The following is a 26148-nucleotide window of genomic DNA, read 5'->3' on the forward strand; positions in this document are numbered from 1 at the left end:
TTTATTTGTTTGTATGTCTGATGATTTGTATATAAAGTTATCGCCTTCATCGTTTGCGCATTGTTTTGTTTGTTGGTTTGTTGGTGTGACGATTTCTTGCTATTTCGTCGTATTAGTCTCTTTTTGTCTGTCCATCGAAACAAGGTGCCGAGCTGATGTTGTTGTTTTGGTTTTTTTTTCGTTGGCGCATTATTAGCGTATAAAAATATACAAATTGTTGTATAAAGATGTGGTTGTGTATGTATGATTGGATGTATGTTTTTAGTGCTTAATTTATCTCCTTCCCCCCCACCCCCTCCCCCCCACCCAAAATAAATACATATAGTATATTCTCCAACAACAACTTTGTCGGCGACAGTTGGCAGAAGGCAAACTGAGCAGAATTACCTATAGAAACAACAACAACACTAATAAAATACTGAGCAGATATTATAACCGTCATCGCCTCTGAACGATGACTTTTAAGCAGTGACAAGCAGTTAAGTATGCAGCGAGCCATAAGCGGGTACGTTACGTCGGACGGTGTATGGCGACTCTTTCTTCAATTCTTCTTCTTCTGTTAAGTCGGTGGCCATAAAGAAAACCATTCGATTAAACTCGGGATATCGAAATTTTTTGTTTTCGATTCGTTTTCAATTTATTGGTGTTGTGATTTATTTGCTCATTGGTGTTCTTCACTCAGTAGTGAAAATATTAAAAAAAACACGTAGTTAATGGTTGTCCTACACTACGTTTATCCCAAATAGTCGTTCGTACAAGTGTTAATCAAGAGTTTTTTTTAAAAAAAAGGTCAATATAATTTTGGAATCGATACCTACTATGTGCATAACAGTGCCTGAAGAAATTAATAACCAAATTCGCTTTTAAATATCAATCGAAGGTCCCCAACCACTCTCGCGTGTGCCTGTTAGCGCAGAACTGGCCAACTGAGTTCGGCGTTTGGCGCTGCAGCATCAAAGCAGCGGCAGCAGCAACAACAACAACGGTATGTGCTAGTAGAGTTGCGGTGGTAACTTGTCCCTCCTTAAAAAATTATGACCCACCTCAATCTATTGGAAAGGCAAAATCGTTAACGGGTAGGCGTGAAACAAAACAAGAGTTGATTATCAAAATTTCGCAACGTCAATATTAATCACATAATAATTTTCAAGTTCACGTTTTTCTTTTTTATTTTTAATTGAACGATAAGTAGCATAAATATATCGGAATAAATACATACACATGTATGTATAACTAGCTTGGTGTGCTTCGCTACACGCAAACGAGTTGGCCCAAAATTTAAGGTTTGCCCTTATTTGTAGCATTTGGGCAATGTAAACGAGCCAAAGAACTAAAACTTTGAAATAAAGATGCTATATTTTAAATTTAATTTCGTAATCACTTCACAGATCAATGTTCAATTGATATTTTTTGAAAAACTCTTTTTTTAACTGAACATCTTAACCTAAAGAAACTAAACATTCAAGACGCTCCATTTTCTAAGGCTATTTTGCGTCTTTGACTAAGGTACGCTGTTGTCTTGTCCCAAAGTCAATTTTCTAAGTTTCAAGGATATTTTGGCATTCATTTTAGATTTTTATCTGTAACAACAAGACACAAAGTTAAGGATCTACTAGCCTAGCATTTCAAAAAAAAAATCCTTAATGTCAATGAAAATATATTTCACCAAAGGAAAGCTTTTCTTAAAAAGTTAGAAGATTAATCATGGTGTCCAAAAAAGTGTGTTTTGTTCGACGCGTCCACTGAGATCGAAATTTTGTTTTCGTTTTACCAAAAAAAAAAAATTAAATCCCACCACCGGGTTTAGTGTTCATTTGTAATGGTGTTACTGATATTTCCAAACTTGATGCAGCTTTAAAGAAGTTTTTTTTTTGCAGCTCTATTTTTATACCCTCCACCATAGGATGGGGATATACTAATTTCGTCATTCTGTTTGTAACACCTCGAAATATGCGTCTGAGATCCCATAATCGTCATGTCATTTTAAGTCGATCTAGCCCTGTCCGTCGATCTGACTGCCTGTCGAAAGCACGCTAACTTTCGCGGAGTAAAGCTAGCCGCTTGAAATTTTGCACAAACACTTTTTATAAGTGTAGGTCGGTTGGGACTATAAATGGGTCAAATCGGTCCATGTTTTAATATGGCTGCCATATAAACCGATCTTGGGTTTTGACTTCTTGAGCCTCTAGAGGACGCAATTCTCGTCCGATGTTTTGGTATCACTTCCGACAACTGCGCCAAGTATGATTCAAATCAGTTCATAATCTGGTATAGCTGTCATATAAACCCATATTGGATCTTGACTTCTTGAGCCAATAGAGGACGCAATTCTCATCCGATTTGGCTGAAATTTTGTTCAAAGGCTTCTCTCAATATACGTGGGTAATATGGTCTAAATCGATCAATAGCTTGACACAGCTCCCATATAAACCTATCTCCCGATTTTGCTTCTTGAGTCCCTACATGGCGCAATTATTATCCGAATGAACTGAAATATTACACAATGACTTCTACAATGTTCAGCTTTCAGTTATGGTCCGAATCGGACTATAACTTGATATAGTTCCAATAGCATAACAGATCTTATTCAATATTCTTTGTGGGCCTAAAAAGAAATACGGCGCATAGAACTCGACAAATGCGATCCATGGTGGAGGATATATAAGATTCGGCCGGGCCGAACTTAGCACGCTCTTACTTGTTTATGTTATATTCGTAATCTTCTCCCGAATATTTTTCATTTGAGTCTCAGAACTTCCTTGAACCCAACTTTTAATACCATATTCGTATTGTACTGTCCAATACCTTTCATTTGATACGAATACTGTCCCGATCATTCAACCTTGTTTTTGGGTGGTGTTTTTCGGGTAACGGGGGAGGATGCGGCCCTTCCAATGTCAACGAATTATAAAGCCTATTCCTACTTCCTGACTATATTCGTAATCTACTCCCGAATACTTTTTATTCGAGTCCCATATTGTCATTATTTGTTCTCTACTCTAGAATACCTTTTATTTAAGTCCCATATTGTCCCAATCGGACCACTTTATTTTTGTGTGGTACTTTTGGGGTAAGGTTAGGGTCCACCCCGCTTGAGATATGAAAAATTTATATAGCCTATTGCTCCTTCCGGACCATTCCCCAAAATCTGTGAAAATTTTAAAGGAATTAGTTCAGCCGTTTTTGAGTCTATACGGAACAAACAAATTTACAAACCCACAAATAAACAAATAAGCCAACAAACACAAATTCATTTATATATATATATATATATATATATATATATATATATATATATATATATATATAAAGCAAGCTAAAAGTAACAGCTGATAACTGACAGAGGAAAGAATGCAATTACAGAGTCACAAGCTGTGAAAAAATTTGTCAACGCCGACTATATGAAAAATCCGCAATTACTTTTTGGGCAACCCAATATATAGATAGAAGAAGAAGATAGATAGATTTATTAATGCTTATAAGCATTTTGAGGTTTATACATAAAACCGTTTGGTGCTGAATCTATCTATTAAAAGCTTATAAAACCTTTTTATTACCTCGTTATCGGATAAAGTCGATGGTGTTTTATCATCATAATTATATTTACTTAAATGCTTTTCGTTCATCAAATGTGTTATCGTATTTGTGGGACTATATCGTTGTCACCAACAATTAATTATAATAATATACCGACATTTTAACGGCCTAATCACAAAACTTCATAGGTTTATTTGACGGATTTCCTTTATAGAACTGTCAAAAAAAACCTATTTCAAATCTACATTAAGTTCGGTGAATAAGGCTGTAAGTGTGAAATAGGCATTTAGGGTTCATATTTTATGCTTTAATACACTTGGAACAATGTCTATGATATAAAAGCAAAAAAAAATTACTTCACTATTTGTATGTCTTCCACTAAAAGATGGAGGAGGTATACTGGTTACGCTTTTTAAATTCCTGATAGCAATGACATTGAAGTTGATTCTGCTCTGCCCGTCTATGTGTCGAAAGTACGCTCACTTTTGCAATCAAGTTTGACAATGATGGAAGCGTCTCGAGAACACCTGAAAAGGAGGTTTTAGAGGCTCTAGGACAAAACGTATGAAATTTCAGACAATTCGCAGCAAAACTTGTGCTCTTAGGGGCTTTTAGGGAAGTTAAATTGATGTTAGGTGTTATATCGGAGCTCAAATCGCAATCTGTTATTTTCGATTGCACTGGTCTTTTATGTAAACCACATTGGCCCAAATTATCTTTTCTCTGTAGCTGTTATATTTAGAACTCACATAACAAAAAATAATTTTTATGGTTGTGGTCACCCACTGATCTTATCGTTGAGATAAATCTCTATGGGGGTATTTTGATAAGAGAGAGCAACACATACCCAACTGACGATGTGATATGCGCACTTTTTCATAATTCGTCATGCCTGAAAAATGTTCATTATATTCCCAGATCTGCCGATGCGTCATAACATTTCAAATGTGTTAATGCTTCTAAGCTTTTGTACAATCTGAGCAGTGATACGTTAGGTTGAAAAAAGGGTGCAGATATTAATCCGCCCCATGCCACTATAAAGTAACCTCTAAAAAGAAAATTTTATGTTAGGAATTCCGTGCTACATACAAAATCCTAAATTGTTTTCAATACAACACCCCTAATTTGGTTCATGTCTGATATAGTGACCCCACCTAAGTGTCGGTATCTGTTAAACGCGAAAGCCGGGCAATAACAAAGGAAATGCTCCAAAGTCTCAGCCGTGATACTTACCACGTTTTTCTAGGTATTTCCTTTCCTCAATGGAAACAGTATCTTCGCAACGAGACAAATTGAGAACATGTAAACGCGCGAAAACGCGAAACGAAAAAGTCTTCATGCAGGACTGGGGAAGATATTCGCGGATGTGAGCAAAGCGATGATAGTAAACGGGAAAGTCAAACCACCTTTGAAACGAGACGTATACCAAGAGCTGCATTGTCTATGTCGAATGATCTGTCGATCAGACAATTTCTTTTCAGTAACTTTCCAATAGTCAAATCGTTCCGCCTAACATAAGTCTCATGGTCATTAAGCTTGACTGCACTTTGGAGAAAAAAAAACTAAAGTAATCATATACAAGCCTTTAAAAGGCTTACATAAATGATGGAAAAAGAACTTAATATTAAAGCATTAGGCAGTGTAGTGACATGAAACACAAAACAGCATAACGAACAGGGGGCCGACAATGAGAAAACCACCGATTTCTTAATTTTGGAAAGACTAATGTAGGCAAAGATCCTAATATTGAAACATTAGGTACTGCACTCATTTACTGGAGGGCCAATGATTGCGGTCATCCACATAAATTCCACCGCAGCAAAGAAAAGATTCATATTGCCTTAATTCACGAGCCACGGACGACCCTGTACAAAGTTTCTGGGCTGAACCATATCAATTACCAATTATTTTTTGCTTACACTGGAACTCGGCGGAGTATCTGCATAATTTGTCAAAAAATTTTATGATTAGATTCACGATTGGAGGGCCTCATGTGGCACTGCTTCTTGGACCATCGCTTTAGGTTTAGAACAGCACGGCCAACGCCGAATCTGAGAGATATATTTTAGATAGTTCAAGCATAGAAGACATTGACGAGAATGTCAACAGGATAACGATCTCTTCAAGAAAGGGAATACGACAAAAAAAAAAACCCCTTGATGGTTGGGGATATTCGCAACATTGGGAAAGAGGTCTTTGTACAGAACGCATCGAAAAAAGCGGCAATTTATTGGAGTGTATATTACATACGGCTCTGGAGAAAAGAGATACAACAAGATGATCAGAGTTACAAAACGTGCATCCTGGAACAGGTCGATAGCGTTAATGACGCCGCCAAAATAAAAATACCCCCTCAAAAAATATTCAAACTGAAACATTAGTGACGACATGTGAGTGAAAGCAGAGACAACGGAGGACATGTTGAGGCTTTTGATGAAAACACATTTTCCACAAGACGGGGCTTACGGAGATACCGAAAGGTTGATTAAAGACTTATCATTACAAAAATTATGGTAAATTCACCCGGACTTGATTTAATATTTCCGGCGTCCTACAGAAGGACGAGTACTTTCTGACGCACCATCGGGCCACTATCTTCTCAGACGGCCTAAGACTTGCATATACTCCGAAATCCCGTCAGGAAGCAAGGGTGGTGTTTATATCCTAGAGCGGCAAGACAAGTTATGTGACATCAAAGATCTACAGATCTATAAGCCTTACGTCCTTTCTGCTCAAAACCAAGGAACATGTTGTGGATACCATGATAGAGAGTAGTCCATCCAGCGAACTGTTCAAATACAAACAACAAGTCCATATCAAAGGAAGGTCGGTGGAGACTGCCCTGCACGAGGTTGTGGATAAATACAACAGGTTTAGAGAGTATGTCGTCTTGGGATAAGCGGGGTGATGAGGACCTTGTCGGCTAGGGCACTAGAGACTATTCTAGATATCCGACTTACAGATTAAGTGTGTGCCAGCCACTGCCGCCATGAGACTTAAGGCGATGGGAGAATGGATTGAGAATGGGAGCAGCTCATACTATCGCGGTATAATCGAGGCGACGATAGGAAACCTAGAAGCAATTGATGAGGATTCGTATTGGATACCCGAGACGACACTTGAGGTCGAGTGCGAGGCAATGCTGCCAACGGCGTCTGGAAGTTCATGCTACATCGATGGATTGAAGCAAGATGACTCTGTGGCCCTGGGGATCTTCATTGAGAACCCAGCGACTAACATTTGTTTCCAACTGCCTGCCGAGATCACGGAATGCGAGAGTTGGTATGATGTTTACGCGAGGACATCGAGTGTAAACATCATTATGGAGTAGTTAACTGGCATTCAGGGCGGTAAAATTGTTTGATTGCGGGGCCATAGCGTAGGAAGGGAGAATGAGAGGGCAAACGATTTGGACGTAAATGCCATTGGACAACCGTCAATAAACTTGGTTAATTTGTAGCTTTTCGGGGCGACGCAGTCCGAGTTAAGGGCGTGGGCGACGAACGCGCATATAATACTGTGGAACATTGAAACGGTCGGTAGGACGATGAAAATCCAATGAGGAGATTCGGATCGTGAGAAGACGAGGGTATTACTGAAAGAAAGTAAGAAGGAGATCGGTACAGCTTTCGGTATTATAACGGAACACAAAGGCTACGATCTCACTTACGCAGAATAGGTGCTGCGAGTGTAGCGTGTGTAGAGCATGTGGGAAAGTTGATGAGGTGTTGGAGCATTTCCTATGTTATTGCCCAGCTTTCGCTTCTAAAAAAACTTGCACTAGGTGAAAACACAACACCAGAAATGAACCGACTTAAGTTTGTGGTATTAAAAACGATTCAAAATTTTTTAGTAGCACTGAATTCCTGACTTTTATTCGAGTTATTTTTTAAACCCTCCACCATAGGATGGGGGGTATACTAATTTCGTCATTCTGATTGTAACTACTCGAAATATTCGTCTGAGACCCCATAAAGTATATATATTCTTGATCGTCGTGAAATTTTATGTCGATCTAGCCGTCCGTCCGTCTGTCTGTCGAAAGCACGCTAACTTCCGAAGGAGTAAAGCTAGTCGCATGAAATTTGGCACAAATACTTCTAATTAGTGTAGGTCGGTTGGTATTGTAAATGGGCTATATCGGTCCATGCTTTGATATAGCTGCCATATAAACCGATCTTGGGTCTTGACTTCTTGAACCTCTAGAGTGCGCAATTCTTATTCGATTGGGATGAAATTTTGCACGACGTGTTTTGTTATGATATCCAACAACTGTGCCAAGTATGGTTCAAATCGGTTTATAACCTGATATAGCTGCCATATAAACCGATCTTGGGTCTTGACTTCTTCAGCCTCTAGAGTGCGCAATTCTTATCCGATTAGAATGAAATTTTGCACGACGTGTTTTGTTATGATGTCCAACAACTGTGCCAAGTATGGTTCAAATCGGTTTATAACCTGATATAGCTGCCATATAAACCGATCTGGGGTCTTGACTTCTTGAGCCTCTAGAGGGCGCGATTCTTATCCAATTTGAATGAATTTTGGCACGTAGTATTTTGATATGTTATCCAACAACTGTGCCAAGTATGGTTCAAATCGGTTCATAACCTGATATAGCTGTCATATAAACAGATCTGGGAACTTGACTTCTGTGCTTCTAGAGGGCGCAATTCCTATCCGATTTGGCTGAAATTTTGCAAGACGTTTTTTATTGTTACTTTCAACAACTATGTCAAATAAGGTACAAGTCGGTTCATAATCTGATATAGCTGCCATATAAACTGATCTGGGATCTTGACTTCATGAGCCTCTAGAGGTCACAATTATTATCCGATTTGCCTGAAATTTTGTACGACGGGTTCTCTTATGACCATCAACATACGTGTTTATTATGGTCTGAATCGGTCTATAGCCCAATACAGCTCCCATGTAAATGGATCTCTCTATTTTACTTCTAGAACCAAGCAATTCTTATTCGAATTGGCTGATATTTTACACAGGTCTCCAACATATAATTTAATTGTGGTCCAAACCGGACCATATCTTGATATCGCTCTAATAGCAGAGCAAATCTTTTCTTTTATCTTTTTTTGCCTAAAAAGAGATGCCGGGAAAAGAACTCGACAAATGCGATCCATGGTGGAGGGTATATAAGATTTGGCCCGACCGAACTTAGCACGATTTTGCTTGTTTAGTATTTAGAGCGCACAAGAAACCTATTACTGGCTTAGGTTTGTGCGCATTGTGGCATGGGACTGATTAACATTCGCACCGCCTTTTCATTCTTACCTAACCTTAGTATTTCCCAGACTATAAGGCAATTTTTTAAAAACTTAAACGTTTTAGAATTCCATTATCACGTCGATTTAAAAAAAATCATTTCTTTTATTACCAAATGGGGCGTAGCTCTGAACATCATGTCTCGCTTAACGCCTAGGTTCGAGCACTACACCGAGAAAAAAAACTGCAAGAAACATTCAACACCTTCATTTGAATGTAAAAGAGTTGATTCTCAACAATTTTAGTAATTGAATTAATGATGTTGTTTGTTGATGTGAAATTGAATTGAATTGTGTTGATGAAAAAACTTTGAAATTTGAAGTATTTTCAACAAATTTGTTTTTTGAGTTAATTGTTGGTAGTCAAGGGGCATTTTTTCAACAAACATCTTACCAATTTCGGTTTTAAAAACAAATATAATTGTTAAATAGAATATGTACGACTCACCAACAAAAATTTGTATTGTTTTGCGCTCAAAAAACTAACGTACAAACTTTGTTATTAAGAATACATTTAATTTGTTGGCTAAGCGAATGATTGCTGCCACCGATTTATACTTTAGGTTGCTGAAATTTTAATTCGACTCATACAATCGGATATTGTCCGGCTGCAGACCATAGGGTAATCTGTTTTTATTACAACTAGAACACAAAAAACACTGTTTTTTTTTTAAGTTAGACAAAAAGTTGTATTTTTTCCTTTGTAATAGCATTTGACTGGTTTCCAAGATCGCGATATCGTTTGGAACCACCAAAAAACCTGTCGGTAGGATTTGTCAAAAATGTATGTCTTCAAGGTTGAAACTCTTAAGAGTATTTTCATTTTTAGCGCAGCAAGAAAAAAAATTGCTCCACTTCATATGTTTCTACCACATGAAGACATCCAACTATTGCAAACAAACACACTTGCCCAACTGTGTGTGATTTGTTGCAGGAAAATTGACAAATTTTGTAGTTCATTTTTCATATAAAGTTGTTGTTTTTCAAAATTGTGTTCACCTGTGTAGCGATAAATAAGACACCACAATGAGTGAAACAAAACATGTTAATGTAACTCACATAACACTCCCACCTTAGGGTATTATTGTTTCGATGATTCCAAACTGGTTTCTTCAAAGTCTTGATTAATTACATGCTTCTTTTCTCTCAATTCGCTACAGACAAAAAACTTACCGGGCAGCCGTTCTTGCGTCATTAAGTAACTTATTGGTTGTTTCTTTGCACCAACAAAGGTCACATACAACTGCAGAAGATCTGTGGAATGCACATATGAAGCTTTTTTCATTTTTCATGCCGTTTTGTTGTTTTTTGGTTGTGGTTTGGCAAGTCCAGTGTTACTTGACTTACTGATTTGTAGTCTAAAAATAATTTACCAAGTATTTTTCTGTTTCAACCAAAAGAGGTAATAAAAAACAAGTTGAAATCTTTTGTTTTGCTAAGAAACAACAATTTCGCCTTTCCGTTTGTAACACATCGAAATATTGATCTGAGTCCCAAAAAAGTAATTATATTCTTGTAGTGTTGACACCCCAAGTCGATTTTGCCATGTCTGTCGAAAGCGAGCTTACTTTCAAAGGTAATAAGATGGGCGTTTGAAATTTTATACAAATACTTTCAATTATTTTTTTAATTGTTGTTCATTTATGAAAGTTATATACAAATTAATTCACATAACGCCTCTATGCCGTAAGACATTTTAGAGGATGTAGTAGGCATTTAAATCAAATATTTTGTATATATTACAAAAATATCAATTAACAACTTATGGGTGTTAAATTTTGACGACCCACACAAACGAAAAAAGGACTTTGATTTGCGGATCTGCACCTGGAATGTCCGCACTCTTTATAGAGAAGGTACAGTATACGCGCTGGCGGATTTATTAGAGAAGTACAAGGCAGATATAACCGCCGTACAGGAAGTGCAATGGACTGGGAATGGCGTCACTACAACACCAAACGGTGACGAACTATACTATAGCTGCTATAACACGATACATGAATTTGACTGCGGATTTGTGGTTAGTCGGAGACTGAAACACCCTGTCTCCAGCTTTACTCCGTTGGATGAGAGGCTACCCACAATCCGCGTAAAAGCCAAATTCTTCAACATTAGCCTTATTTATGCCCATGCCCCACCGGAAGACAAAGACGAGCAGACCAAGCATATTTTCTACGAGCGCCTAGAGGGAGAATAGGACCGCTGCCTCGCCCATGATATTAAAATCGTTCTGGGAGTTTTTAATGCGAAGATAGGGAAGGAAGACAATTTTTGGTCCAACAGTCGGAAAGATTAGCCTCCACGAGATAACGTCCAGTAACGGAGGCCACCGAAGCGCAGAGGTTAGCATGTCCGCTTATGAAGCTAAACACCTGGGATCGAATCCTGGCGGGACCATCAGAAAAAATTTTCAGCGGTGGTTTTCCCCTCCATGTATAACTTCTCCCCAAAGAGGTGTCACATTATGGCACGCCGTTCGGACTCGGCTATAAAAAGGAGATCACTTTTCATTGAGCGCAATCCGTACTTGGGTACCGGAAGCATCCTCCAAGAAACCCATGGTACGACCAAGAGTGTCGAGATGCTTCTGAAGCCAAGTATGCGGCATATAGAGCAACCCTGAAATCAGTAGCAACGCGTTAGATGAAGGAGAGGTATCAGGAGAAAAGGAGAGGAGCCGAGGGGTTACCCGCTGAACTATTGTATTTAAGACCGGAGGCTGCACGCTGATAAGGCGTATGCATCAGCTTTTCTGCGCAATCTGGCCAGAAGAACACATACCCGATGATTGGAACCTCAGCATACTATGTGCCATACACAAGAAAGAAGATAGGCGGAATGTGTAAACTATAGAGGAATAAGTCTCCTTCCCATAGCATACAAGATACTCTCGAGCGTACTGTGTGAAAGATTAAAACCTAAAGTCAATGAGATAATTGGGCCCTATCAATGCGGTTTTAGACCGGGTAAATCCACCCTGGACCAGATATTCACACTGCGCCAAATCCTGAAAAAAACCCGAGAAGGACAAATCAACACCTACCATCTCTTTGTTGACTTCAAAGCCGATATCGATACCCCTTAACGTTGAAAGGTATTTCATGCCATGTCTGAGTTTGGTATCCCTGCAAAATTAATAAGACTCTGCAGGATGACACTTACCGATACGCGTTCCTCAGTAAGAATAGGAAAGAATCTCTTCGAACCATTGAAACCAAACGAGGTTTCAGACGTGGGGACAGCCTATTTTGTGATTTCTTTAATATCCAGCTGGAGAAGATTTTACGAGATGCAGATGTGAATAGATATGGCAGACTAATCAGAAGAGAACATATGCTACTCGCCTATGCCGACGAAATCAACATTATAGGCCGGTCACCGGAAGTAGTAACTACAGCCTTGGAAAGAATCGAAAGAGAGTCAATGAAAATGGGTCTGTCAGTAAATGGAGATAAGACGAAATGGATGACTCCCAAAACGCCTTGTACAACCGAGCAGATAAAGAAAATGGAGAAAGTTGGGAATCACTGAGATGGTCAGCAACTTTATCTACCTAGACACCGGCGTAACCGAAACGCATGACACCAGTTTTGAGATAAAGCGAAGCAGATAAGGCAGTGCTTGGAGTATTTGAGAGAAAGATTATTCGTAAAATATATGGATCAGTTTGCGTTAGTGGAGAATATAGGCGACGTATGAACCACGAGCTGTATGACGGCGATAGCATAGTTACACGCATCAAAATACAACGGCTGCGTTGGCTAGGTCATGCTGTCAGAATGGATGAAGAAGCTCCAGCAAAGTAGTCTTTTGAAGGCAAACACGGTGGTACACGCAAACCGGGAAGACCAAAAGCCCGATGGAAAGATCAAGTTGTGGGAGCCACCTCGATACTTGGTGTCAGAGATTTTAGAATGAGCGTTGAAGATCGAGGCGCTTGGAGTGCTATTCTACGTTCGGCAAGTGGAACAAATGTTTAGTAACAGCCAAAAAAAAAAAATTAATTAAGTTTCATTAGCTAGAATGAGAATGTTAAATCAGCTATTCAAAAGTCAAAACTAAAAAACCTTTTTTGGAATTTTTGAAACTTTGAGAAATTGGTAATTGATTTAAGATTTTGTGGCAAGTTGTTAAATCCTCGACTCACAGAATATTCAATGCGTTGCTTTGTGGTTTCAGTGCGGCACAATGCTCGAAGTTGCTGAGTGTTAAAACATCCTGATTTTGAATTATTTCAACAGAATGACGACTCAGATTATTGATAAATTTAAAAACATATGAAAGAAGTTGTAATTTATTTGGACCAAGTATAGGCAAGACGTTTGCAAAATCATCAGAATACAAACTAAAGTGTGATTTTTTAGCTATTATCTTGTTTAAACACTGGTTTGAAAAGCTCACGCACATTTCGTGTTTTGTTTCACTCTCAAACATCTTCAGTTTGGTCTATAATTTAACCATGAATCGTCTAACAAACGAACAACGCTGCAATTGTTGTCTCAATGGGTACGTAAATAAGCAAAACTGTCGATTTTGGAGTGAAGATCAATCAGAAGCATTGCAAGAACAACCAATGCTTCCAGAAAACGGCACAGTTTGACGGTTCATGGGCTGTTGGCATCATTGGGTCGTACTTCTTCTAAGATGATTCGAATCGTAACGTAACTCTGAATAATGGGAGATGATATCCAACTTTTTTTTTGCCCAAAATGCAAGAGCTTGACTTACGTGATATGTGGTTTCAACAAGACGGTGCCACATGCCACACAACACGTGTAACAATGGACCTATTGAGAGGCGAGTTCGGGGACCATTTTATTTCACGTTCGGGACCTGTCAATTGGCCGTCTAGATCGTGCGATTTAATGCCTTTAGACTATTTTTTTGTGGGGCTATGTTAAAGTTCATGTCTATACAGGCAAGCCCGCTTCAATTGACGCATTGGAAGACAACATTGAAGCATTCATTCGTGAGACAGCGGCCGAAATGTTGGAAAAAGTATGCCAAAATTTGACTAAGCGGATGGACCATTTGAGGCGCTGTCACGGACAAAATTTGCATGAAATAATCTTCAAACATTAAATTATAAGGACCGTACTATTTATGTGTTTTTTTTTAACTTTCCTATAGCTCTTAAAAAGTCACCCTTTACCTGTAGAAAAAGTACCGCCCAAGTTTAGAACTGCTTTTAAGGACCTATTTTGAAGTCGCTGCAGCGATTTCAGCTCCGAGCTTTTCTTATTGGCATATACCACCCCCAAGTAGTTTAGGTTACTGTAAATCAGTGCTTGGTAAATGAATAATTTAGTATCCTTGTTGAAATTATATTTAAACTTAAATAAAATTCCTAAGACTGGAGCAACTTAATCGTAATTTTTTTATCTGTTCATGCCAAGACATATTGGTTTGGTAATGTGGACCCAAATATCGAACTGAATTTACTTTTGTGAACAATGTGAACATATTTCTTCCGATTCCGTAAATATGACCCAATAAGATCTAACCCGTTGCCATTAATTAAAGTAGGTCAGTTTAGATTGTAAATGGGCCATATCGGTCCATGTTTTGATATACCTGCCATATAACCTGATCTCGGACTTTGACTTCTTGAGGCTCTATAGGACGCAAATCTTATCCGATTTGGCTGAAATTTTGTACACTGAAAACATGTCTGCTCTAAATTTAAAAGCAAAATTACTTTAAAGATCGTTAATTTCTTTTAAAGGAATCATTCGCTTTGGTGAAAAATATTTTCCATCATATTAAGGATTTTTTATTTTAAATGATAGGTTAATAAATGTTTAACTTTGCGTCTTGTTAGGTTAGGATAGTTTAAAGTAACAGTCTGCCAGGAGAAGCAAGATACCTTCTACTTCCTACCGTTGAACCATCCAGATCGCTTTAAAAAGCCCAACAACTTACGAATGTTCACATCCGCTAAATCCGACAAGTTCTAAAAGAAAGAACTTCTTCTGACAGCCAGTGCGGGACACACACACAGCAGATGTTCTATAGTCTCTTATTCCTCGTCGTCTCCACAGCTTCGGCGAAAGTCACTACTGGCAACCTTCAGTCTGTCAGCATATTTTCCCGATTAGACAGCGACCTGTCATGACGGAGACGTCTGTTCAAGCCAGTGACAGCAAAGCGGTAGACCTCTTCAATTCTAGATTATTTTAAATGTCCTGTACAGCAAAACACACAGGTATTTTGTATGTTCAGATATAGTACTAAAACGTCTTAAACGGATTTACACCAAGACCACATTCGGTTGCCTACTTCGCCGTCGTACGTAACCGCAATAGCCATGTCATCAGCGTACGCTACCACTTTTACACCTTTTTCTTCCAAAGGCAATAATAAATTTTTAATGGCTACTTTCCAAAGTAGAGGAGACAGTACAGCTCCTTGAGAAGTTCCTCTGCAGACCCATCTTTTTAGTTATACAGATCTAAGCCCGTTGTAATGTTATTAAAGAAAGATAGAAAGTTATTAAAAAAATTTCTTACGGTAATGTTGATGCCTAGAAAGTTCTCAAAGAAATGAGAACCTAAAGTGAATCTCCTTCTGACTGCCAGTGTGGGACACACACAGCAGATGTGTGTCCCTTATTCCTCGACGTCCTCGTAGCTTCTCCAAAAGTATTTTTTTGCTACCTTCAGTCTATCAGCATGTTTTCCGATCAGACAGTAACCTGTCATGACGGACACAATGACTGAGATCTCTGTTCTTGCCAGCGACAGCAAAGCAGAAGACCTCTTCAAGTCTATATTAGGCCACATAATTTTGGAATGTTCACATTCCACCCTATGTGACCACCTGTCATTCGTTGCTCCTTGGGCCTGATTTTGAATACTTAGCTTACATGTCACTAGAGGCATATTTCAGAATCCAGTGCCCCTGAAATGTATAAGGTAGTTCCTAGGCTTGCAAGCTGATCTGCTTTCCCTGGTGTGTCTCTGTGGCCCGGCACCCAGAGCACGAAAACTTTGAATGGTTCGGCCATCTCGTTGAGAGATCTGTGATAGTCAGTGGCTGTTTCTGAATTCAGAAATATGTTCCCCAGCGATTCAAGGGCTGCCTGGCTGTCCGATAAGATATTGTGTCAATCGACATTAGCCATCATCTTTAATTGCAAGTATCTCTGCTGGATATACACAGCATTGGTTGGATAACTTTCTCGATATGACCAGTCCTAGTTCTTCAGAGTGCACCCAAAGCCCTCCTGGTCATCTAGTTTGGAACCATTCATATAGAAGTCTATGTAACTTCTATTACCAGGGATAGTGTAGTTCCAATCGGTTCTTTCAGGAATAGTGGTACAGTACTTTCTATCAAAAAGCGGCTCAAGCTATGTATAATCTACACTGTCTGGAACATAGGGCATTGTATCAAGGATAGCATAGTGTCCGTAACCGCCGCATGACCAAAGAGAAAGTCCCCTAAGCCTCACAGCAGTGTTCGCTGAAATTTGTGTATCCACAATATACAGGGGCATTGGGTGTAGCATAGAATTCAGTGCAACAGATGGTATCGTCCCCAGCGCGGCTGTGACACACAAACGCCATCCACCAGACCACAACACCATATAGCGTTATTGGCATGACCATGATGATACATACCCTATGCATGACACGCGGTTTTAAACTTCAACGATTGCCAATGGCTCATTTGACTTGCCTTTCTTGTCCTTTCCAAAATTTTTGATTTGAAGTTCAATGTCCTGTACAGCAAAACACCCAGGTATTTTGCATGTTTAGATATACAATAGTACTCATATAAACTGATCTCCTGATTTGACTTTTTGATTTGAGCTCCTACACGAAGCAATTCTTCGACTAATGTATACAGTGTGTTATGGTCATTGACCACATTATTAATTACTCAAAGTTGGGAGAACTTATTTATGGGAGCTATATCTAAATCTAAACCGATTGTGATCAAACACTTTAGATATCGTTGTAGTCATCAAGAAACACGATTCGCAAAATTTTGGAAAAATTGGTGAATAAATGTGCTTGCAGTGGCTCCAGAAGTAAAAATCGGAGCTATATGTATGGGAGCTATATGGGAGCAATTTCGATAGGCTAAGTCTCTAGGCCAAAAAAGTGGCTGTGCCAAATTTGAAGACGACCGGATGAAAATGAAAGATCTATACTTTGTACACCAATTAACATGGACAAACAGACAGACAGACATAGCTAAATCGAATCAGAAAGCGATTCTGTGTCTATCGGTATACTTATCAATGGGTCTAGCAAATGGACCATATCGGTACAGATATAGATAAAGCTCCCATCAGGGACGTAGCCACTGGGGGGAGGCCCCCAAAATTATTAAGCCCCCCAAAATCATTAAGTCTAAGGAAAAAATTTAAATTAAATTTACTATAAAAAAAAATTTCTACCATTTTCTAAAATGATAAAATAAAACACAAACATAAAATAAATAAAACAAAGACAACATTTTGCTGAGGCTAGGGGTGATGTATCACCGGTTGAATTACAAGCTGTGCCTGATAGGCTGGTTCCCTGGCTTATGGAAATATACTCTGCTTGTATCAGAATGTCATATATACCTGTGGGATGGAGGGACACGAAGGTCATTTCCATTCCGAAAACAGGAAAACCTTAACACACGAAGGCGAATGACTTTCGTTCTATTAGTCTGACATCCTTTATGCTGAAGACTTTTGAGAGGTTAATAGACACACATCAAATATAGGGCAAATATCCCTGGAGATCGCCTGTCGCGGCAGCAGCATTCATATAGTAAAGGCAAATCCACTGAAACAGCACTTCACGACTTAGTCGGCTACATAGAGGGTTCTCTTGCTGTCAAGGAATATACAGTGGTAGCATTTTTTCACATTGAAGGTGCTTTCAATAATGTAAAGCCGACGTCAATCATGAAGGAGTTGGAGTTTCTGGGCATCAACTCTACCGTAAGAAAGTTTATTAATAACTTACTTACTAAAACATGCATTACGGCAGGCTTGGGATCTGTGGATCTAAAAAGTTGCGTCAGCAGAGGAGCTCCTCAAGGAGGTGTACTGTCTCCTCCACTTTGGAATATAGCCATTAACAATATATTATTGTCTCTGGAAAAAAGGCTCAAAAGTGGTCGCATATGCTGATGACGTGGCAATTGCGGTTAGGAGAAAGTTTCCCAGCACTCTAAGAGATATACTTCAGGAAGCTCTACGTGCAACAGCAAAGTGGGCTACAGAAAGTGGTCTAGGTATAAATCCGTGCAAGACAGAAGTAGTTCTTTTCAGCAGGAGATACAAGTTGCCTAAAGTGGAACCTGTCACTTTGGGTGGAAGGAATGTTCCATTTACAGAAAGATCAAAATACCTGGGTGTTTTGCTGGACAGGAAATTTAACTTTAAATCCAACATTTTGGAAAGGGCAAGAAGGGCCAGCCTTGCCCTATACACCTGCTATTATGCTATATGGTGTTGTGGTCTGGTGGACGGCGCTTCAAAAATCCACCTACTGCTCAATACTTAACCGGATCCAAAGGATGGCTTGTTTGTTTAATGCTACATCTTATGCCTCTGGACATTGTTGCTACCCAAATTGCAGCGACCACTGCCGTGAGATTAAGGGATCTTTCTCATTGGTCATATGGCAGTTACGGACACTGTGTTATCCTTGATACAATATCCGATGTTCCAGGCAGTGTGGATTACACGCTACCTGAGTCTCTTTTTGATAAAAATTACTGTACCACTATTCCTGAAAGAACCGATTTGAACTACGATATCCCTGGTAACAGAAGTTACATAGATTTATCTACGGATGGTTCCCAACTAAACGACCAGGTGGGCTTTGGGGTGTATTCTAAAGAAAAAGAACTGGTCATATCGAAGAGGTTACCCGACCACTGCAGTGTGTATCAAGCAGAGATATTTGCAATTAAGGAAATGGTTAAGATATAATGTCATTTCGACGATTGCAAGACTTGCAACTACCTTACACACTCCAGGGACACTGAAATCTGTGGGTATGCCTCTAGCGACGTATAAGCTAAGTTTTCAGGACCTGGCCCGAAGGGCAACGAATGATAGATGGTCACAAAGAGGGGGCTGTGAGCATTCCAAAACTATGTAGCCTCATCTAGACTTGAAGAGGTCTACTGCTTTGCTGTCATTGACTAGAACAGACGTCTCAGTCATTGTGTCCGTCATGACAGGTCACTGTCTAATCGGAAAACATGCTGACAGACCGAAGGTTGCCAGCTACGACTTTTGCAGAAGCTGAAGGGACATCGCACTAGCAGTTAGAAGAAGTTTCATTTTAGGTTCTCATTTCCTTGAGAACCTGTCTGATTTAGCGGATGTGAACATTCGCAAGTTATTGGGCTTTTTAAAGCGAACTGGAGGCTTCTGTTCCTGTGGTATCACAATGGACGAAAACGTCTATGTGAGTCTGATGGCAGACTAAACCTAACCTAACCTATCCTAGAGGCACCTTAAAATAATAGTAAAACAAAATTTTAATGAATTTTTTCTAAGCAAATTTAAAATTTTTCTAAAGAGAAAATTTCTGCGTAACATTCATTAATGATAAAACTTCAGCACGGACCGGACCCAATAGAAATAATTTTTTGAATTTTTTAAAATTTTTTTAAAGGCAAAATTTTTAATTAAATTTTTTCTAAAGACTAAATTTTAACGATTTTTAAAGAACTAAATTTCAGCGAGAAACTTTCTAAAGTCAACCTTACTTCGAGATTATTTTTTAAAGCCAAAATTTCAATAAATGTTGCATTTTGCAACACTGCATTTTGTTATGCAAAGTCTTTTTATTATGCTTTTTCTGAATTCCATAATACACAATACAGTATCTAAGGCAATTGATACGGAGCTCTTAATGATTAAGAGACGAAAGTCTAGAAACAATTTGTTAGATCCATTGGCTTTGTGCGTAGATTTGAGCACAGTGAAATATTATGAAAAACATTATAAAATTTACTTTTTGAATTATTGATTTTCTTCAAAGAAAATCTTTTAACAAGAAAAGATTTTGAGAATAATGGTTTCCTTATGTGTTATATACGAAAACCTTTAATGAAATGTTTACAAAAAGGTGGATATTAAGTTCGTGTTTCACAGTGAAATATCACTGTTCTTCACGATTACGTTTTTGAAAAACTACAAAAATGTCACTGATAACATAACCCTTTTTTTTAATTTTATCATAATTAATGGGAATGCCCTAATGAATGAAACAGAAAGTCTTTTTGCATCCAATCGTAAATAATATTAATTTTCAATGTGATACACTTAATCACAACTTAATACCCACCTTAAATGAGGAAATATGTTAAAATAATATTATTCAGCAGACTTTTATTGCCGCTAGGTCATTTGATATCAATTTGTGGGTAAAAAAAGAAAAAAGTGTACAACTCCATTAACATAGAAATATTTTTGTAGTTTCGCTTTTTAGTTCTACCACCTTTTCTTATTTTATCTGCAATGAATTAGGTAAACTTTAGGACTTGATGATTAAGACACGATGGAAATTATAAGCATATAGTTGGATGGTATTTTTGCCGAACATCTTTTCCATTAAAACGGATTTTTGATCGACTTTAATTAAGTTCGCAGAAGGAATTAGCGACATAATTTAAGCAGAATGTATGTGGTTCTTCGTAGAAGATGTTTAAAATTCATTTTTTTTTAAATATTTGGTAACAAGCAACTAGCTTGATGTTTCAGTTTGTTTGCGTACAATTTTATGGAAATAAAAGTTATTTAAACCTATAGACCGACAAAAACAATATCCTGTTGAAATCATAAAACTAGTTTGCCTATAAGTGGTGTGTTGGTAAGCAGTGCGAAATTCAGCCCTAGCTTTATGACCAAACGTCAACGCTAATGGGTCAGTGGCTGCTCCCAAAAGCGAGATATCTTAACCAATTCCACGGTAATAGCAGAATATTGGTAATTTTCGATTTTGATCATATGAGGGTGGGCCCCCAAAATAAAATCCTGGCTACGTCCCTGGCTCCCATATAAACCGATCTCCCGAGTTGACTTCTCGAGCCCCTGGAAGCTGCAATTTTTTGTCCGATTTTCCAGAAATTTTGCACATAGTGTTTTGTTCTGGCTTCCAATAAATGTGTCAAGTACGGTCAAAATCGGTCTATTACCTTATATGGCTCCCATATAAACCGATCTTCCGATTTGACTTCTTGAGCCCCTGGAAACCTCAATTTTCACCCGATTTGGCTGAAGTTTTGCACATAGTGTTCCGTCATGACTCGCAGCAACTGTGCCATGTACGGTCTAAATCGGTCAAGAACCAGATATAGCTCTCATATAAACCGTGGGTTCCCAAGATACTTGTTTAGGTTAAGATTAAAAAATAATTTTTTACAAAATAATTACTGGACAGTCATCTTTGAAGTAAAATAAGTCATACATATTTCAAAAATTCTTTTATAGTGTCTCTTTAATATTTCAAAAAAAAAAAAAAAATAAGCGCTGAGTAAGCCTGGAAGATATCGAGAGGAGGCGCAGCTGGAGATGATAAACAATTTGTATTCTAAAAATCTTTAAAATTAAAAGATAGGATTTAATATAAATACAAGGGAACAGTTCATATGGGGACTATATATATTTATGGACTGGGATCTCTATGAGTGTAGGGGGGCACAAGTGTACCTCACGTACCAAGTTTTAGCCAAATGGGATGAAAATTTATTTTTCTAGTGACCCAAGAAGTCACATCTGGGGATCGATTTAAATAAAAAGTATTTATGCAAAATTGTAAGTGGATATCTTCATTCGTTCAACGGACATTACTAGATCGACTCTGAATTAATTTTTTTATAGTCTTGGAGATCACTATTTAGAAGTATTACAAACGAAATGATTAGTTGAGTCTACCTCCATACTATGGTGGTGGATATAACAAATATATGAACAACTAACACAGATCCCTATGTGTTGAAAATTCAACTCCTACCGCTTAAAGTAGGCGTGGCATATGTCACTCCAAACTTTTTCAGGGTCATTTTGATGCCCTCACAGTTCAAAATTTTAGATTGCCTGCTGCTTCTTAGAATTTGTTGACTCTAAAACAAGAGTGCATAGTGCGGTGGTTATGAAGTATTTTTTTCATTTTTGCATTATATTTCTCTTTGTACATTTGATTTATATTTATATTGACAAGAGTTTAGATAACCCAGTTATTTAACATTTTTGCAATTATTGCTTTTTTTCTATCAACCAACGCGCATGTCCCCTTTGAATGCCGTGTATTGGAAAAGAATGTAGTGCTTATTAACATTTGTCTTAAATTTCTGAACGTTACAAAGGGTGGGAAAAACATTAGCCGGAAGTCGATTCCATATACCAATGGAAAAAAGAATGCTCTATGTAATGCATTGTCCAGTCCGATGGCCAATCAATTACAAACGGGTGTGGGTTCCTGGAATATCTAGTATTTCTGACAAACATCCTTACATCAGGAATAAGAAGACGAATATTAAATGAACACACACCTTTCATGGTGTGAACATGAAAGGTGTGTGTTTATCTGATATGCGCTGTTCAACCGATTGAACAGCGCCAAACAACCCACATTGCGGCGATGTTCAAGGGAGGCAATAGAATTGGATACCCTGCTGTCCCCAACCAACGACATCGCTCTCCTCTGTACACGGTCCAGTAGCTTCAGGGATGGTTTTGAAGCTCCAGCCCATACACGTGAGTTGTACTTCATTTTCTGCCTTATGAAAGTGGTATAGGTGTTAACAAGATCAGAGGGAGTGAATTAATTTTTACACCGTTTAAGGAAGCCTAAGCACTTGAATGCTTCTTTCGACACTTCAAATATATGTTTAGACCAACAGGCATCACTTTGTATTTTCATGCTCAGAGCATCAAGAGCTTCTGATTGCTCAACATCTATACCGTTGATAGACAGACATGATCGAAATGGGTAAGCGAAACGTTTGTGTGACAACAAACAACATTGAGTCTTCTGTGCATTAAAATCAACATGATTCATTCGATACCACTCAGAAATGGCCAGCAAATCCTGGCAGAGCGTATTGTCCATAACCCGCCTCTTGTCCTCAATCTCTCGAAGACTTGGGCTATGTAGAATGAGTACGAACGACAGAGACTTCTGACTTAACAGGTCGTTGATGAAAATAAGAAAAAAAAGAGAAGAAGAAATGATTGAGCCCTGGGGTACACTTGCGGTCAAGTTATGCTCATGGGATGAAAACATATCTATAACGATTCATATAGTACGTTATCTGAGAAAGCTCTAAATAAATCGAACGAAGCCATTTCCGGCAAATGCTTCGATAGTAGTGCACGGTGTTAGTCCCTATCAAATTTCTTGGAGATATACAGAGCCACATCCTTACTCTCACAAAACTGTTGGATTGAGCGACTCCAATGTTCCAACAGAAATGCCATGAGGTCGCCCGTAGAGCGATTTTTGCGGAACCCATGCTGTTGGTCGTTAAGAAGGCCTTTAGACTCTAAATATTGGGTTGACCAAAAAGTAATTGCGGATATTTTAAAAGAAAGTATGTAAATGCATTTTTAATAAAACTTAGAATGAACTTTAATCAAATATACTTTTTTTACACTTTTTTTCTAAAGCAAGCTAAAAGTAACAGCTGATAATTGACAGAAGAAAGAATGCAATTACAGAGTCTCAAGCTGTGAAAAAATTTGTCAACGCCGCCTATATGAAAAATCCGCAATTACTTTTTTGGGCAACCCAATACTTCACTAGATGGTTATTAACCATGCTCACCATAACCTTGGAGAGAGCGGAGCATATCGCAATTGGTCGGTAATTCGCATTGTTGTTCGCCTCACCTTTATTGGGTATTGGCTGAACGTTCACAACCTTCCGGGAAGACTCCCACACTATAAGTAAGGTTGAAAAGGTTGCGTAATGGACGGGCAAGCGTCGAAGAACACTTGCGCAAGACAAGGTCATCCGGGCGAGAGGATTTATTTACTTCGAGATTCTGAAAAACCTTTTTAACTCCATGATATCGATGACAAGGAAAGTAAAATACGCACTAAAACTTATTTGAATTATTGAATAGGAGGTGTGATTCAAAAATAACCATTATTTTCAAGATTAGTGCGTTAGGTATGTTCGAATTTCCCTTTTTTTTCTCTTATGTTGGTACACATGTCTGTTATATATGTTGGTAATATCAGCCATTTTGGATTGTAAGTTTGTTTTTGACAGATAAAAAGGTTAGTAGTAGTGTTATGATGTGCTCTTCGATTTTTTACTATTCGAAAAAATGGATCAGAGAAACTGTATTAAGTTTTGTGTAACCAAAAAACGAGTTTCAGTAGTGTTTCGAGGATTGGAAAAAACGGTACAAATTGGAAAAATATCTAAGGGAGATTACTTTGAAGGGGATGAATAATTGATGAATTAATAAATACTTTGTGAAAAAATAAAATAACGGTTATTTTTTGATCAGATCTCGTATAATGATTCAAAGATATGATGGGTGTGTTGAATTTGTTCACCTAGCCGATTTACCTTTTCTGGCGCTCAATATTTGATAGCATACCTTAAGGCGTTTGCTAATTTTCCCATGAACATTTATTTTATGCCCGAAGTATTTCAAATTTGTTTCTTTACTACAATATTTTATTTCAGACATCATCTACAGCATGAGGAGACTTTTATCCCACATTCATCATCATCTCAGTAAAAGCTCATCAGTAAACTTGTCCGAAAGATGAACCATAATTCGTCTTCTAGTCTTAAGCTCTTCATTACCCTTATGATTGGCATAGTCATTGGCTTCACATTTTCTCAGGTGATGGACACATCTCGATATGAGATACCAAATTTAGGAACATCCTTAAAAAATCCCGATGTTTGGTCCAATAATCCTTGGCAAGAGGAATATGCTGCTTTTAATTTCAACGATACTAATGAAACAATTAATGAGTGGTCTGCAAATTTATCTGAACTCAATACCAAAATGGCAGACCAATTGTATGACGAGGTGAAAGTGCTTTGTTGGATTCTTACCGGACCAGCCAACCATGAGAAAAAAGCTATCCATGTGAAAAATACATGGGGTTCAAGATGCAATAAATTATTATTCATGAGTTCGGCGGAGGACTCCAAATTGGGGTCCATTAAATTACCAGTAGGAGAGGGCAGAGGAAATTTGTGGAATAAAACCAGAGAAGCTTTCAAATATATTTATGATCATTATTTGGACGAGTACGATTGGTTTCTGAAAGCGGACGATGATACGTGAGTACCCGGACGAAATTTCCATTCGTTGTAAAATACTTCATATCGGCCATTTCTCTTTTCAGCTATGTAATCGTGGAGAACCTTAGATTATTTTTATATCCCATGTCCACAGAAGCTCCAGTATATTTTGGCTGCAAATTTAAGCCCCTCGTCAGACAGGTGTGTTGTAGGATACTCTTCGATTGATTAATTTCTTCATATTTTCTTTGTAGGGTTACATGTCTGGTGGTGCTGGCTACGTTCTAAGTAAGGAGGCTCTTAAACGTTTTGTGGAGTTGGGCTACAGCAACAAAACTATTTGCCATCCTGGCAAAGGGGGCTCTGAGGACAAGGAAATGGGCAAATGCCTTCAAAATGTTGGAGTAGTTGCCGGTGATTCCCGCGATGATCAGCATCGTGGACGATTCTTTCCCTCTGGCCCTAATGGCCATTTGAAGCCAAAACCAAAATCGAATTGGTATTGGCGTTATATATACTATGCCACAGAAGATGTAAGTGATATTTTTATGGCAAACTAGGTTAAGTGAGCAACCAATGGCCTACCGTAGCGCAGAGGTTAGCACGTTTGTCTATGACGCTGAATGCCTGGGTTCAAATCCTTGTAAAAACTTCTCCCCAATGAGGTGTGGAAGTGGGGCACGCCGCATGCAATTTGCTAGAGAACGTTCCAATTACTGTAAATGTAAAATTTGGTTCAATATGTCCAGTAGTTTTGTGTATATTAGGGTTCAAATTCAATGTTTAATGACGAAAATTAAAAATTGCATCTGTTCTCATAATTTTAATATTTCGAGAAACGGTCAGTAATTTGGGATGTAAATAATTTGACAGTATGTTTTTTTTTGAAAAAAAAAAAAAATATGGATCATATGGAATTTATAGTTACCCAAACCAGAAGCGCTTAGTAAGACGAACTCGTGGAAGTGGATCCCGACTTAAGTAGATCGGGAAAAAATTTGTTCAAAAACGTTGGCCTTAGTGTTTTGGTTTTTATGTCTGAAGTATATTCTTAAACCTTTAAAAGTATCAGCTGCATCTGCTAGCAA

The 26148-nt window shown here is 38.3% G+C and overlaps 1 protein-coding gene across 1 annotated transcript in view; it reads left to right on the forward strand.

Annotated features, from left to right (window-relative positions):
• Positions 1-487: 487 nt before the first annotated feature.
• The window catches only part of LOC106083666 (glycoprotein-N-acetylgalactosamine 3-beta-galactosyltransferase 1), a 31253-nt gene continuing 5592 nt past the window's right edge, over positions 488-26148 (forward strand). The window contains exons 1-5 of the mRNA XM_013246817.2: positions 488-789; positions 881-985; positions 24488-25099; positions 25165-25261; positions 25315-25593. Coding sequence (XP_013102271.1) covers positions 24570-25099; positions 25165-25261; positions 25315-25593 — 906 coding nt within the window. The 5' untranslated portion in view covers positions 488-789; positions 881-985; positions 24488-24569. The remainder of the gene's footprint in view (positions 790-880; positions 986-24487; positions 25100-25164; positions 25262-25314; positions 25594-26148) is intronic.

This window comes from Stomoxys calcitrans, chromosome 3 (genome assembly GCF_963082655.1).
Source record: "Stomoxys calcitrans chromosome 3, idStoCalc2.1, whole genome shotgun sequence".
In the NCBI taxonomy this organism is placed as follows: domain Eukaryota; kingdom Metazoa; phylum Arthropoda; class Insecta; order Diptera; family Muscidae; genus Stomoxys; species Stomoxys calcitrans.